Genomic DNA, 16,336 nt, shown 5'->3' on the forward strand with positions numbered 1-16,336 from the left:
AGCTGTTGGAGTTTTATGAGCAATCTCATGCCTCTTCCATGTAACATCAAGAGGTCAAAGACGTGAAAGGTTTATAAGGTCAGTCTAGCCCATTCCCTGGCCTGTGCAGGATTATGAGGAAATCCTAATAGAAAAATTAATTCAAATTGGCTTGGATGGGAAATCAGTCATGTGGGTTGGGAACTGGCTGAGACTGTAAGCGAAGAATCATGAAAATGATAAAGTAACAAGTTTATGGAAGGTATCTTGCAGGGTATCTGGAGAATTTGTGTTAGGTCTGGTCTCATCTAACATCTCTATTAATTACTGGGAAGTGGAATTGAATTGCACAGGAATGAAATTCACAGACAATATTAAACAAGGAGGACATGTTAGCAGCAGCTGAGTCAGAGAATTTACACAGACAGAACCGGAGCAGTTAGAAACCCGAACAGAAAATAAAACAATATTCTGAAGAGTTTTGGCTGCATTCTGGTCCCCAAAGGGCAATCTAAGGTCCTCCCTTGAAACAGATTCCTGTTAGCTGAGTTTTGCAAATGTTGAATTGAAGATGCAGTGCTTAAATGATATGATCAAGGTCAAAGACAAAGTTGATGTTAAAGTTGGGATTTCGCAACCCCCATAGAAAGGGCACTTAGCTTTATTTCTGACTCTGGCACTGTTTTGCAAGTATGGACATTTCACTACTCGGGGTTGTCCTTCATCCTTCACCTTCTTGCAGATCAGGTTCTGCAGGAGAAAGACAGCTCTGTATGTTGAGTTTGAACAGTGCTTTGGAGGCTATAGATGATGTGTTAAATAATCGGTGAAGCCTTGCTAGATTGTTGCTTTGCCTTGGTCCTTTTGTTATCTTTCTAGAATGAAATCGGTCTTCTTCTGGAGTTTTGTGCTGACTGTGTGGATTTTGGATGGGGCAACCTTGAAGTTGTTTTGCCATGTTGTGCATCATCTGATTGTTCCCCAGCACTTCAAATTCAAATACCCTCATACCCCTAGTGTCACAAATCGGCTCCATTTTTTACAAAACTTCCCAGAATAATTTGATGGGGAAAATCAAGGCTTCTTCTCAAGTCCATTGCAGCTTTGTCTCATACCCAATTTCTGACAGCTTTTTGAAAGAATCTTTTTGGAAATTATTATTAGACAGTTGCAAAAGAACTAAAATACATTAATCTGAATAAGGAATTAACTTCCACTGAAGGAACTGGAATTAAATGCCATCCTCCTGCAAAATAGATTGCCAGATATTGGCAGTTTATTGCAGCAGGGAGACTGAGATTTTGCAGAGTACTCAGAAGACAAATGCTGAGGTTCTATCATCTGGAAGTGTTTTACCATCTGACTACTCTTTGGCTTACTTTATCAGAATTTTTCCCTAAATATTTATTTGTTTGCAATCCAAAGGTGGCTAGATACCACCAGGTCCCACCATTTGCAGTACTTTTGTTTTAAAATTAAAAGTCCAATCATTCTTGTTCTGCCAGAACCAAAACCTTTCCAAATAGATTATACTAATACAAATTGAAAGATCACTTTGCACTCCAGGGGACTTTGAAAAGCCTTTTTTAAAAAACATGTATTACATTAAAGTAACTGTAAAATGTCTATTTGGGAAAAAAAGTTTTGACGTCTTGCAAGGAAACATCTCAGATAAGTGGAAAAGGTGGTGGTTGTTATTATAATTATTATTATTTACAATGAATATACTACATTTCTTCAGAAGTGCTTATACACAGTAACTAAATATTCATCTGACTTGGTATCTTGAATTCATTTTTAACAATAGCGCTACATTAACATATAAATCTAGGAACACATATACCCTAACTTTAAGCATTTAATGAAGGTACTTAAAATAGGGTTTGGGACATTGTAGGCTTTAGGAGGACTGAAAACCCTAAGAATGAGATTCAGTCCGTTTAAGATCAAAATTGCCCTCCGGAGGTGCCCCATTTTTCTCTTCTCCTTAAGCAGGCAGCCTGGTAGTCCTGGCATTTCTAACCTGGCAGGTTTGGTTAGGCAGCCTGACTCAGGACCGCAGAGCTTAAATTCTGACTTTTCATGTTTTGGGTCTTGTTCTGGCTGAAGAGGCACATCCAAATCAGAAACTCTGCTTGAAGTTAATAGCTGCTGTGTACTGGCACGAAAGGACAAATACTCAGCCGTGAAATACAGCCACCTTGAGGACAAAGCTATTCAGGTGTTGCACAGCTGACACCACCACCGGACTACGGGGTTTGAGCACAGGAATTAAAGAAACCCTCTGCCAGCTGACAGCAAGGAGGGGATTAAGTCTTTTTTTTTTTTTTTTTTCTTTTTTCCTTCCCATTGAGTTTGCATAAACCTGGATTATTTCTCCAATCCATGTCACCACATGCCACATGAACTGCTGCTCCCGAGCTTGGGAGGGAGGAGGTGCAGGCTCAGGAAGGAGACAGAAGGGACGTCTCCTTTGGCAACATCACCAGTTCGTACTGTGAAATACAGCGACTAAAAAAACTCCAGCATCAGATGGGAAGATCTTTGGAGCATGGGCAGCTTCTCCAGCTGTGTGTTTGCACAGCACCTTGCACAGCGGGGTCCTGGGCCATGCCAGAACCTCACTGGTGACCAGTGATTACGGTCTGAACCAAGACCTCAGCATCTGCTGTACCTTGTGTGGGTTCTCCCAGGCCTCTGCAGAGTAAAGGCTGCATCAAGATGAATTGCTCCCAGCATGTGGAGCTTGATCAGTGGCAGTTGTTAGCAACTCCTGCAATCTCTAGATGAAGGTTTCGGGCTGATGCAAAATCTTCAGGTTGCCGCACGCTGTTGTTTAACACTTGTTTATCATTGCAAATGGGCTCTGTGACATCTGAGGCAGCACGAGACACCCCCTCCCACAGAGTATGGCTAAAAAAATGAAAAGCTGGCCCTCATAATGTCAGCAAACTTCCAGTGGGAGAGCTCTCCAGTGATGGGCGGCAATGAGCAGCCCAAAGTGGAGATGATGCCATGAGCTTTACTTTTTTGACTAGAATAAGAATTAAAGAAAACATGTAAGAGGATCACACACGACAGCACCTTCATCTCTATGGGCTACTAAGAACATAAGATTTTATCACGAAAGGCACACATTACAAGATGATCTTGAGACACATTTTACAAATATAAAAACTACCTGCTGATGTTCATATGTGGGGGTGAAAAATCTCCTTGAATGTACTGAATTCAAAAGTACCTTGGGTGGAGTCAGCTATCTCATATGCAGATCCAGAACCCCAGCCTCAGTTATATTTTAATGCATAAATACAGGCCTACGTAAATGCCTCATTCCCACTCCCCCTTTCCAGATTCTGGTCCAACGTTATGAAAAAAAAAAAAGGAAAAACATCTGAAACTACACATTTTTTTGGCTCTCTCCAGCTAACAAATGTCCAAACTCATTAAAAACCGGCGTGTGCTGGAGGGGAGGGGGGGATGCTTCAGGGTAGAGAAATTGCTTCACAATGCCAAATTTGAGATTAAAAAAAAAAGAGGGAAAACTGATTAATTATCTTTTAAAAAGGAGGAATTCTCAGCTGGAAGTGTTAAGTGTCCTTAACTGTATGTGCTTTGCGCAGTGCCTTGTATCTTATTGAGCACTGTGAGAGTGGAAGCTCCTGGTAGGACTTGGGTAAGAGCACAGCAGTGCCTTGCATTCGAAGGCTGGGCTTAGTTAAGCCTGCAAACTGCTTAGCTGGAAGTTAACCTCAAAACCACACTAGCCCCCAAATCTTGCCACATCACGCTTGGCTCTGTCTGATTCTCAGTTATTTCTTTTCTTCTTGCCTTTGATAAAACATTATCGCAATGTTTCAGTACTTTGGCTGCCGGTCCCCAGAGAAACCAGAAGAGCAGAGACAAGAGAAAATTAAAGAGATGTTTGCCAACATAAAACATAATTTTAAAAGTAAAAAGCACCCTTTTCTGTGTCATTATTGAAACTTCAAATTGTAAGAGCTTAAATGGTTCTCGTGGATCTGCTTTACTCCTCACTTTTTATTCTCTGCTGTTTATTTTTTAACATTCCTTTAGATGGAGTAATAAAACCAGGCAAATCCAATTCCTTTTGCTTCCTGGCAGGTTTTCTTCCTATTTCTTGTGTGTATTGGACTTCAAGCGGTGTAGGGAAAACAATTTGAAGAGGTACACAGTGGGATGCACACAAAGTAAGAGGGCCTACAAACCTGCCAGTGAAAACGTGTGACCCCTTTTTAGGATCTCCTTTTAGGGAGGATTATTGGATCCCATTCTCGTCCCCCCAAAACCCTTCCGCTTGGGCATATAAAGCCTGTGGTGAAGTTTTGCAAACAGTTCTGTGCCTTTTTGCTTTTGTTGATATGGAAAGACGACAAAAAAGGAGGTTTTCTTGATTTTTAGTGTTTTCTGCTGTCTTTTTTTTTTTTTTACTTTAGGAATTAGATTCTTGTTTAGCCTATAACTCCATGGACTTCAAGAAAGCTTTAAGATTAGACCTTCACAAGAGACAGAAAGCATTCTGGTGGAATATTGCCCTGTTTACTCCCATTTGGAGAAAGCAATGACCCTCTTCAGATAACAAAACTCTCTTGGATTTCACTGAGGCACAGGGTATCTTTAATTCATTAATCTTGCTTACTTTTTGTTGCCAATTTCATTCAAATCCTTGCATTTGGGAGAAGGATTTCTTTGTTGAAAGTGAACAGTTGCATTCTTTCTCCCCCTTCCCAGCAGCTCATTTCACTTTTTTGTTTGTTGAAGAGCTGGAAAATCCACAATAACTATGAGACTCCCAAAGGCGTCTTCCAGCCATTTTATGGAAGACACTGTCTTGTGTGCTTTCGAAATGACAGACTGAAAATTGGGCTAGATGGACCACTGGCCTGCACTGAAAAAGCATTTCTTGTCTTTTTATGCTCTTTGTAATTTTCTTTTTTTCCTTTGAACATTTTTAACATTGAGTTTGAGCTGTGGATGAAATCAGGATTAATATGGAATATTTATTAATATAAAGTATTCACGCTATAGATTCCTAGAGTTTGCCAAATATGAGAGATGGTAAATGTGTTCTTCATACACTTGCCTGCATATGTGAGTGTGAGTGTTTAACTGTACATATCCAAATATTGGTGTTTTGTGCATCTCCCTTGAGGCAGTTCTGTCTCCTTAGTGATTCATTCCTATGTTTCTTCTTGGCACAAACAAAATCCTTTGGGATGAACAGTAGCTATGCACAAGACCACGGAGAAAAGCACAGCTTTTTTTAATTGGACCAGGGTATTCTTCGTGACTTAGCACCTGGCAGAGGCCTAGATGTTGTCCCAGTTTGCCTAAGTGGAGGGCCACAACTGTACCATGCAATGCAGGAGACTGGATTTCCCCTCTTAAAGCCACGTGGCACCTCCTTGCAAAAGGCTGTCACACAGCAGGATTTGAATATATGAAAAATATGAACACTGTCCTGCTTGGTGATGTGAAGTGTGGAGGTCCTGGGGTAGAAAAACAGTTTTTGAGGAAATTCCCACACCTCAGTGTGAAGCTCCTGGTTAGCTGAATCAACCCACCATGATCTGGAGCTGGCCTCCAAACAGTGCAGGTGGGGGAATATGGCCCCGTTCAAAAATCTCCAGTAATCAGGGCATGGTCCTGGCATGGTGAGAGGAAGCCACTGACCTCAAACCAAGTCCCTGCTCCTTTCCAGACGAGAGACAGAGCTGGAGTTATTCATGCAACTCTTTCCCTCTTCGCCCACTGCTCACCCTTTGCGTGTCGACCTGTTACAGGCCATTGGGGTGACCCCCAGAGCTGGGGATGGGGTTTGAATCCTCCCGCGCTGTATGGGTCCCTACACACAGGTCTAGGGTAGCACAGTATGGTCATGCAGGGCTTGCATTAAACCAGATGCCCGGGAGCAGATAGATGCCAGCAGGAAGAAATAACACATGCGCTACCCAGCCTGAAGTGTGACTTTTGGAATCGAAATGCTCGAAATTTCCTGTTCTTCTGTTGGGGTGTTGGGGCAGAGGTCAGTTTAGGGTGCCTAAACCCAGCCCTGCGTTATTGCTGCTCTGCTCGATGCTACCGTGTGGCCCGGGGTCCTGCGGGGAGGTGGGAAGGAGGGATGCTGGAGGGGGATGGGAAGGCAGCGAGAGCTGAAGCAGGGACTGCAGTGCAGGGCTGTGCTCATCTGCTGCCACCAGCACGGTGGCACAGGGCACAGGAGACACAGCTCTGCTGTTTGCAGGAGGGTGTCAAAGCAACTTTGCTCCCACCTGCCTTCTCCTACCCTCTTTCTGGGTGGTCAGGGTGCAATGAGAACTGCTACTTTTGTTACACCTCACCCTGTATTTTCCCTCTCCTGGCTCCCTCTTTTTCACGCCTCCAGTCTCTTTAGGGCACCCAGCTCTATAGTCCCACTTTCATTTCACAATCACTACCAACTCAACTTCTTTTGCATCACTGACCACTTTCTTGCTACACAAATCCCCCCCCAAAGCACAATTCCCACTTGCTTAGTCTGTCCACAGCCATCCCTCGGATAGGAACCCATTCGTGGATGGGCAGGGGAAACTCTGTGCTGGTCTGCAGTGACAATTTTTACAGTCATCCTTCATGCTGGGGGATTTAGGGGCCACGGTGCCAGGATGCAGCCTGACTTTTTGCTCTGTGATACCAAGGAAGCTCCACTGGCAGGGAGAGGCTGTGAAAAGCAGAGGGCTGAGCCCAAGATGACTGCCTTGAGGGCTTTGGTCCTGGACAGGGCAGAGCACAAACTCAAAGGACAATATAAAGTGGGGAGGGAGCTGTGGCTCTGTGCCTGCTGGAAACAAGAGGACAGCAGTATTTTAAGTTCTGACCTGGTAGATTTACACATCCAGGCTTACCTATGGCTTGAGAGGTCCTGCTGACGCGAATCTCTTGTGTCCTTGGGTGCACGGGTGCTGTTTAGGACAAGCAAGGCCAAAGCTGGGCTGGAAGTGAACTGGGCGGTAAATCCATCCCTCTTTTCCCAGAAGAACTGGGATGGGATCTGAGATGGACTGAACAGGAGTCTGACCTTGGGAGTGAAGGAGTTAGTTAAATGATGAAGAGCTTGATGGTAGGACAAATACAGGAGGCTTGGTAAGAATGTAAAAGTGAAATACAGTCTAGGAGGGAAGCTTTGGTGTGGAATGGAGCTGGTCTGGGAGGGAGAGGGCTTATCTTGTATTTTCATTCTTGAGGGATGTGTAGGGGAAGCAACAGGTGGAGGGACAGCCTTTTCTGCTTTCCCTCTGGCCTTTCCCTCTCTTGACAGCTGAAAACCTCACAGGATGATACTGAAGGAACAAAGTGGGGAGGACCACTCAGAAACGCAGCACGTCCAGCACCAGAAGCTCCTCCTCAGGGAAGAGTTCTCTAATAGCAATCACACTTTGCTATTGCACCCTTATGAATTCCTCCATAATTTTATTTACTTGGAAGGAATAGATCTGTGTAGGAACACTTCTCTTATTCTCTGTTATTAATCCTAGAGTACATAAGTGTCTTGAAATACTTTTCACCTGTTCTTTTCTCTTTAAATTACCTGATCAAAAGCTAGAAACCCAAACCAGTAAGGGTCTGGGCTCTAGCAAGAGCCCATACTCATCAGAAAGAGGTGCCAGATGGTTCTGGTTGGCTTTTAGGTGTTCTGGGTACACATCTCCTTCACTGAAAAATCACACTAGCGATCCTTGATTTCCCTGGGAGGGGGCTCAAGGTCTGTATGTTTGTTAACCAAGGTCTTAATGTTTGTTAAGGCAGGAGATGCTGTGAAGGGGCCATGTGAGCCAGGAATGACAAGACAGGTCAGCTAGTTTTGTGTTTGCATCTGTCACTGAAGGTGGGTTAATATCTCCTAACTTTTTAGCCTGATAAAAGCTAGGATGAAGTCTTAAGCAATCTTGTGCCTCTGCTGGAAATGGAGAGAGACAGGCAACTGCAGAGGGCAAGTCTGGTTTTGACCTGTACCTTAGGATGGGGTGGATCATCCTTTGGATATGCCTGACTCTTCCCAGTGACTACAAAACAAATCTGCTTGACTAGCTGGTGAGCTGAACCTCATCATTGCCAGATAGCTGGAAATAACTGAATTGCTCTTTATTGCAACAGAGACCTAGAGGATTATTTCCTGGATAGCTTCTCAAGGCCACTTTCATACATTTTATTTTTACTAAGTGAACAGACCACGTGGCCATTGCTGTGCCCCTGTTCCCAGCCAGCCAAGGTGCAGTTTTATCTCGAATGCATTGCCCTCGGGGCTCACTTGCCCTGCACTCTTTCTCCGTTGCTGAGTTGTACTGAATAGCTGCATAGGGACAAGCACAGCAAGCAGTCTGGTGGGTGTGCAAGAGCACCTACACAGCTCTGAGGGCAGGAAAACTGCTACGATGACATAAATCAGCATTACATGCGACCATTTGGAAAGGTTGCTTCAGGAATTGTTGGTAATTAGTGGCTGTGTAATAGGGATCAACTGGTTTAAGGTGGATGGATAACTATACTAGGGACAGGGACAGAGAAATCAGTTTGGTTGGGGAGAAAAAAACTCCCTTCAAAGTTTTACAGTGAGGCTGAAGGGGGGCAGGAGCAACCCAATATGTTAAAACTTAAATGAAAGGGGATTTTAATTTTTTTTTACGTTGAAAACTTTAAGTGAACTAAAGCAACTGACTTCATCCTAACCTCTGTGGCTTTTAGTGTAATGCTTTCTATGACCTGCATTTGGTAGAGTACGAATGTCCTTATCACTGGGAGAAACAACTGCATTGATTGCATTAGGATGTTTATCACACAATATATTTCAACAGACACCCCTGGTTGCCTTCTGTTGAACATTTTTAAGCTTTTAAGATAAAATAGAATTTAACCAGGATTGCATGCTTTATCCTAAAATTTCTATACTGTATCTTGATAATTATCCATCACTCCAGTTGATAAGAGGTAGCAGTTAAAGAAAAATAAAGATAGAGACAAATTTGCTGGCAAAGGTCCTGCAAATGTACTTGAATGAGAGTGATCTGGCAGTAGGGTACAAGGGCTCCTCTCCTCTTTGCCAGGGATCTGAAACGACTTTTAAACCTCTCACCAGCCCTAACCTCCACTGAGCAGGGTGCTGGGAAGGCAGGAGCCATGCCGTCTCAAAAATACCTTAAACCCTCCTTTTTTCCCATGAGAGGGAAGTCCGTGAAGGCTGGTGTCATTCCAAGCAGGCAGGAGAAGGCATCCTGCCCAGGGCTGGTGCGGCAGCGGGCAGTGACCAGATGGAACCCCGGCATGGGAGTTCGGGCTGCAGCAGCCACACTGAAATTAAGGAAACAAAAAAGGTCCAGGTAGTTTAGTAGTAAGGGAGTATAGCTAGTACCCCTCTGGGCTGCATGCAGAGAGGATCTATGCCTACATTAGCACCAGCAAAAGATATTTAGCTCAGTATGAGCCGCTGTTTGTTTAACCTGAGAGGTCCTGCACTCAGCTCTAAAGCAAGCCAAACATCCCCATGCCATTTACACATCTTTTTAGGATATGAAGGGTCCAAGCACCCTTTACAGCCAAGTTCTAGCCTGAAATACGGTAGGGGTTTATTCTGCATCCATCCATTCACCATTAGTGATTTTTACTGCTGAACGGACAAGGAGTTTGGACTTTCAACCCCGTGCAAGGCCAGGTCTGCATAAACGCAGGTGGCAAGTAAGTCCATCATGCTGAGGGAAAAGGAGGACAATGCTGTGCACGTCTGTCATCTCTCACTCCTCTGAGAGTCCTTAGTTCTCATCCTCCTCCCTTTCATAGTCTAAATCTACCAAATGGCTTTGGGGCATCTAGAAAAAGAGAAGGGAATACACAAAAACCAATTTAATAGTATCCATTGAAGCAAAGATTTTTGCTTGGCCCCTGTTTAAGATCAAGTATCACATGTCCCAGCAAGTGATCTATATTTCATGCCATTTTTAAAGATGCTCAGATCTGGAGAGAATTAGCTGCCATCAGAATGGACGATGGCCCTTTTTGTCCTCTGGGAGAACAGACACTGTGAAGTTTTCACTAGACATTTAAAAAAAAAAAAAAAGAAAGAAAGAGAAAGACACATAGTCACAGCCTGGGAATCTGAAATTCAGGCGCCAGCCATGCTAGTGACCTTGCCAAAGACAGTTATCATCTTGTGTTGTAGATCTTCTGGAGATACATGGGTGTAAAATGGTGTACAACCAAGAAGTATTATTATTACTCTATTTTTTGAGTTTGCTTTTCTGTGTATAAGATCAGAGAGTAGCAACATATGTAGGCAAAATATGTAAGGGATCTGTAGTCTGAAACATGAAACTATTGTTATGAAATTAAAAATAGCATGATATAGGCGTATACCAGGAAGGACATGCTAATTAACATCAGAAAGTACTTTTTTCCATTGAGGAACTAGGTGGAATGAGGGATCTTGTTCAAAACCTGCCTGGTCTTCAGGCCTTATTTATACAAGTCACTGTGACCTCATTTTCTTTTCCAAACCTTAGGCTTAGCCCAGGAGCTTAGCCATTTACGTCTCCTCCTTTCACCAAAGTGGTCCTGGAGGACAACAGAGAACTTGGGATGGTGAATAACTCCCCTGAAATGCCCATGGGACACCAAGAGGTAGTTAGGTCCCTGGCTTGGAGGCCTCTGGCAGATGCTGAAAGTCATGTTGGCAGCACTGTGTCTTCATTTTCCCACACTTCAGTCTCCATCTGTAAAATGGTATGAAAGGCAACATTTTTCCCCATCTTTCTTCTGTCTTCCTTGCTGAGATTGTAACCATTGCTGTGACAGCCCTGCCTAGCACAACAGGATCTTTATCTCTCTTAAAGCATTTGGCAAAGACAACGTATGAGCTGTATTAGAAAAGGGCAGGTTCGTGTTTGCATGCTATAAAAGCAGCAAAGGCACAACCCTTGCGTAGATAGGAAGCAATCTGCCTTTGGAAGGAAAGGGACGGACAAAACGACCTCAAAGCAATTCAGTATCTGTGATTTCCTCGATTCCATCTGAAAGCTCGCTCTCTATTTTGCTGACATATAAGCTGGGTGCCCTATTGTACGTCAGTGTAACAAATAACCGTTATCTTCTGTTTCATGGGAGATATGGCAGAACATGATTTATTTGTGCCTGCTCTGTTGCCTCTTTTGAAATGTTGCTGTCGTTTGGTGCACCTTTCGTAGACGAAGGCAGATGGTCATGGCAAAGTTTCCCGTAACCTTGCCGTGCGTGCTGCATAGTGAATCAATGAAACCTGAATTACAGTCCATTGTCTGAGTTTGGAGCTGTGCTGCTAAAGTATCCTGCAGTGGCTGAAAACGTTTGAATGTCAACACTCCATATATACTGAAGAAATATGACATTTCTCCCTAAAATTTCAAAGCAATGCCAAAGGGGATTTTTAGCTGCAAAGTTGCATCTGATGTGAGCAGGGACTGCATTGCTCAAACCTTAATTACCAGCTTGGAAATGCACCTTTTGTGAGTGTGTGTTAGGTGTGGCCCTTCCTTAGCAAAAAATAGAAATAATGAATCAAAACAGGATTCTAACATGAAATGCCAGAGACAAGGATTTTTTGGAGTCCAAACAGCACCAGCTGCCCCTCTGTGCTAGCTGTCTCTGCTTATATGACATTTGCAATGAGGCTTCAGGTGATTTGGGAAGCTGGCATTAGACTGCAAATCACCTTTCATGTCAGCTCGTGCCAGGATACCTTGCCAGAAGCCATTATTTCAATGGGAAATAACAACTGGGAATAGGGAAAAAATGAACTTCTGAAAAGCACTTTGTCATGTTCCCTGGGCTGTGGCAGGCAAATGCTGAAAACAGTGTGAGCTCCTGCCATGAAAGCAGGCATAGGCAGAAATTTCTCAGTGGGAGGATTACCTCCTTTACATACCAGAGACAAGACAAGGTGAGTATATAAAACATTTTCAGCGCTGTCTCTCCATTTCTGATATTTATTTGCTCTATGAGCAGACATGCTGGAAGACATCTATGTTTCATAAAGCCTGATACCTTGCTTCATTGATTTTTCCTTAGGATGGGAATCATTACAACGAACAGGTCTGGCAATTTCAGCTAATGACCTGCGTGCAGCACAGGTGTTTCTAGAAATGGTTAATGTTGGATGTAATAGATGTTAAATGTGTCTCCCCCAAATGCTTCTGGCCTTTTGCAGATGACTGCTTCCATGTGTGTGTGTAGGACAGAGCATCTCCCAAATTCAAGCTATCAGTCAGCTCATTCCCATAGCGCATCTAGGCAAAGAGTATTATCTCATGTGAACTCGCTGCTGCAAGATGTTTTATATATTAACTGGCTTGAGAATTTTATGTTTTTATTAAATACAAGAGGAAAGCAATCTGAAAACTTATAATGCAATTTACAGGAAAAAAAAGCAAAATGTTATTTGGTGTGCAACAGACATTTAATCCCTGGGTTTAGAGTCTTTTGATCAAAGAGATTACTTGTGCTAAGACATTTTTATCCAATCTACTGAGTCTTCTTCCTCAGTTTGCAACTGGGTTTGATCTTCTAAATCCACGCAACCTTCCCCTGTCTTGAAAGGGGCACATCACAGTTATTCTAGAGAACTAGAATAACCAGTGGCTTAAAAGCAAGGACTTTCCTTACAGGACCTTTCTTACTAAACCTTTCTTACAAAAAAGAAAAAAAACACATCTAAATGGGACCAGATAACTCTACCAAAAAAAATAGTCTGGTCTTGTAAATAGATGGGCTGATCCTGAGTGCACCTGATGTGTCCTTTACTGATTGTCATGGAGTTTGTTATGTCCTAGCATATACTGACATAAGTGAGACCAGACTAAGGTTTATATTCATGAAATATAAAAAACCAAATCCTGGCTAAATCAAGGTGTAAGGTAGATTCTTTTGTCTGTGCCACTGGTATAAATCCATGAAATCTCGAATAAACAATTCAAAAAGTCTGATTTTAATTATATTTTTCTAGAGCCAGAGTAGATGTTAAACTTTGTGGATTTGTCTACATTTACATCTGTATTCTGAGGAGCCAGGCTTCATTTTCTGTACGTTTCCAACTTTTTAAAAGCGTTTCCAACTTTTTAAAAGCGTTTCCAAAGTGCCAGGAAATCACAAATCTTCCAGAAATTGATCTTCATCTCAAACATTTCATACTTCAGTAATTGGAGATTTGTTGTTGTCTGTCAGAGTTAAAATGTGGGAAAGCAATCCTCTCCTGCAGGGCGAGGAGCTTGCATGCTACATTTCAGTCCCCAAACATCTGGGACCACAATGAGTACCTGAGCAGTCCCTGAACTGCAGCACAGAATTGCAAATGAGTCTATAATGAGTAAGAAACAGTTGTGGCAGGGAACAGGGATGCGTCCCAAAACCCACTGAAGTGAATGGCACGACTCCTGTTGACTGCACTGGCCTTTGAGTGGAGCTCTCGGCATGTCTGTGAAAGGAAGGTAGAGTCAAACGCTATCACTGTATCACATCTCGCACAGGATAACCACATGCTCATCTTTTTTACTTTCTCTCCCAGGATGGAAGGAGCAGTTTTATTGGCCACCAGCTCGGAGGGGTCATGGAAGTGCCAAACAGCAAGGACCAGAGAGTCAAATCAGCCAGAGCCATCCAAATCACTTACTACCTCCAAACGTATGGCTCTGTCACCCAGGACCTCATTGGGGAGAAGTGGGAGAGTGAATTCTGTAAACTGATGCACAAGATGCAGCTGGATCACCAAGATCTGCAGCTCTACTCACTAGCGTCCTTTAGCCTCTGGAAGGACTTCCACCAGACCAGTCTTTTGGCCAGGGGCAAGATTTTGGTGAGCCTGATGCTGATTCTCCTGACTGCTACCCTCTCGAGCTCCATGAAGGACTGCCTGCGTAGCAAACCTTTCCTGGGACTCTTGGGAGTACTCACTATCTGTATTTCCAGTGTCACTGCGGCAGGGATATTTTTCATTACTGATGGAAAATATAATTCTACTCTGTTGGGAATCCCTTTCTTCGCTATGGGTAATTATTTATCTTCATAATAATAGGATTAACAGAGCTTAATGACAGGATTGTAAATTACATCCTGGGTTATAAAGTGCAGATTTTACCTTGAGTGAAAGTCTAAGTCATTTTCATCTTGTTAAATTGATCTGTGCCTTGCCAAAAAAAAAAAAAAAAAAGGAAAAAAGAAAAAAGGAAACAACACAAAGCAGTAGCAACAATAAAGAGCAAATGACGTTGCTGGAATCTCGGCCAATATGGGAGAGGGGCAGTTTTATTGATCTCTGTTACAAAACAAAGGAGATTTTGTTATTGAAAACTAGTCAGCTCAGCACAGAAAATGGATATGTGTTGACCTGACTTTGATGGGAGGCCAGCTGAAAGAGTAAATTAAAATAGGAGGGCACTGAGGAAGGAAAGATTTTAGCATCCTTCCCAAGGAGGGCTTCTCTTCCAGCTCTGTCTGAGGGGCAGAGGGGAACAGGTTGGTGTAAGAATAAGATTGATGGACTTTATCTCAGAGAGGAGATTACTGTTGTGGTGTTTGCCAGGCTGTAAGCAAAGGGGCCTGTCAGTACGTGTAGCGCATAATCCCTCGGTTTGTGAAGTCCCAGATCAGCTGCAGAGATTTCCTTTGTGTCGCACCCGGGCAGGGGAAGGTGCAGACAAAGAACAAACATAAAACCCAGCTCTTTTAGCAGAAGAATTGTTTTCGTTTCTTCTGTTCTTATTTCTGTTCCAAGCACTTTTAGTGCATCTGTGTGGTTGATGAGTTTGCTATGAAGGTACGCTGGAAATGAAGAGGGAAACGTGCCCAAAGCAGCTTGCTGAGGCAGCATTGTTCAGTGCAATCACATCCAAGTTTGTCAGAGTTTTGCCGTATCACGAGTCTGAACCCCAGTGATGACTCTATGCAAAATCTCAGCAGTGGCAGCCCAGACCCAAAAAACGTCATGCTGGCTTTTTGATGGCAGGAAATCTTACCTGTGGACAGAACCCTGCATCTTTACAGTTAATTTCTTAAATTCCATTCATACTTCTAGTACTCAAGCCCAAGTCCTAATGGTGAGAGATAACTAAACATGCAAAGCCACAAGCTAGAGTCAAGGTTTGGAGAAGGGTCTTCTATTTTTCTTAAAAACCTCAACCTCCCAAAAAACTATATTTTCTTGCTCTTTCCCTCAAGAAAAGTCCTGTAGGTGTATGTATCCCCCAAGCCCCTGCCTCCTGTTTTGGCTGTCCCCTGATAATGCATCCGTGTCACTAACCACGGGGGCCGAGCCATGGCCTCATCAGTCCTGCACCCAGCATCTCTGGAGCAGCTGGCCGAGGTAGGAAGGAGTGGGATGGAGTAGATGGTCAAGATTCCAGAAGGGAAAGGGAGGGGCGAGGCAAAAGACCCCAAGGAATTGCATGATTGGTTCAGCCTCATTAATACTGATAAAAAAAGCCGTGCCAAAGCCTCTAATTCAATCATCTGCTCTATCAAATCGTGACAATGACCCCTGGCATGGTCTGCCCTGTGCCAACTCTTCAGATGCTGTGCACAGCTCTGCAGTATAAGAGGACTTGATGGAAAGAAAGTGCTGAGAGGGAGAAGGGAAGAACACCAGGAGGAGGAGTAGAGAACGTACCAGGTTGTGACAGGGATGGATCCTGACCGGAGTGAGGAGTGTATGCTTAGGAAAAAGAGATCTGCATGGCAGAATGGAGAAAAGGACGACAGTGGGGAAGGGAGGCTCATGCTTGTTATCAGATTATGGCAACGTTTTTGTTGGGTGTCAGGAGGTGCATATCAAAGAGTAGGGCCATATGGCACTGCCTTACTGGTGCAGCAAGTTGAAGTAAAGGCAAAAAAACACTGAAGTGATGAAAAGCACCTTGCCTCAATTGTTTATTGCTCTGCTGGTGTCCCTTTTTAGACGGCTGTAGATACAGGTGGTCCATACTTGTTGCTTGACAGGTCCCAAATTTGTCACTCTCGAGGAGCCCCAAACAGTGCCTGTATGTGAAGCTCATCTTCGGGTGACCTCAGAAGCACCAGCATCCATAAAGGCCAGGAGCATCAACTGAACTGGCAGTAACATTGCACTCAATTTATGCATACCCTGCAGCCCCAGGATGAGACAAGGGTGGGAGTTTCTGAAAGCAGAGTGGCTCAGTTTCCCATCTAGGATGGTGGTCATCCAGGAGTTTGTTTGCTGTCTGAGGAAAAGTAATGTTTATAACTTTCTATTGTATTTTGCGCTGTCATTCTTGTCACAGCCACTGCCAAGAGCAAAAGAAAAAAAAGCCTCTCTTGAAGCGAGATA

The 16,336-nt window shown here is 43.5% G+C and overlaps 1 protein-coding gene across 2 annotated transcripts in view; it reads left to right on the forward strand.

The window, feature by feature from the left end:
- The window catches only part of PTCHD4 (patched domain containing 4), an 89,642-nt gene that overhangs the window by 11,152 nt on the left and 62,154 nt on the right, over positions 1–16,336 (forward strand). For both annotated transcript variants that reach the window (XM_050893439.1, XM_050893440.1), the window contains exon 2: positions 13,562–14,042. In XM_050893439.1, the coding sequence (XP_050749396.1) occupies positions 13,562–14,042 (481 nt within the window). The remainder of the gene's footprint in view (positions 1–13,561; positions 14,043–16,336) is intronic.

The sequence above is a fragment of the Gymnogyps californianus genome, chromosome 3 (assembly GCF_018139145.2).
Source record: "Gymnogyps californianus isolate 813 chromosome 3, ASM1813914v2, whole genome shotgun sequence".
Taxonomy (NCBI): Eukaryota; Metazoa; Chordata; class Aves; order Accipitriformes; family Cathartidae; genus Gymnogyps; species Gymnogyps californianus.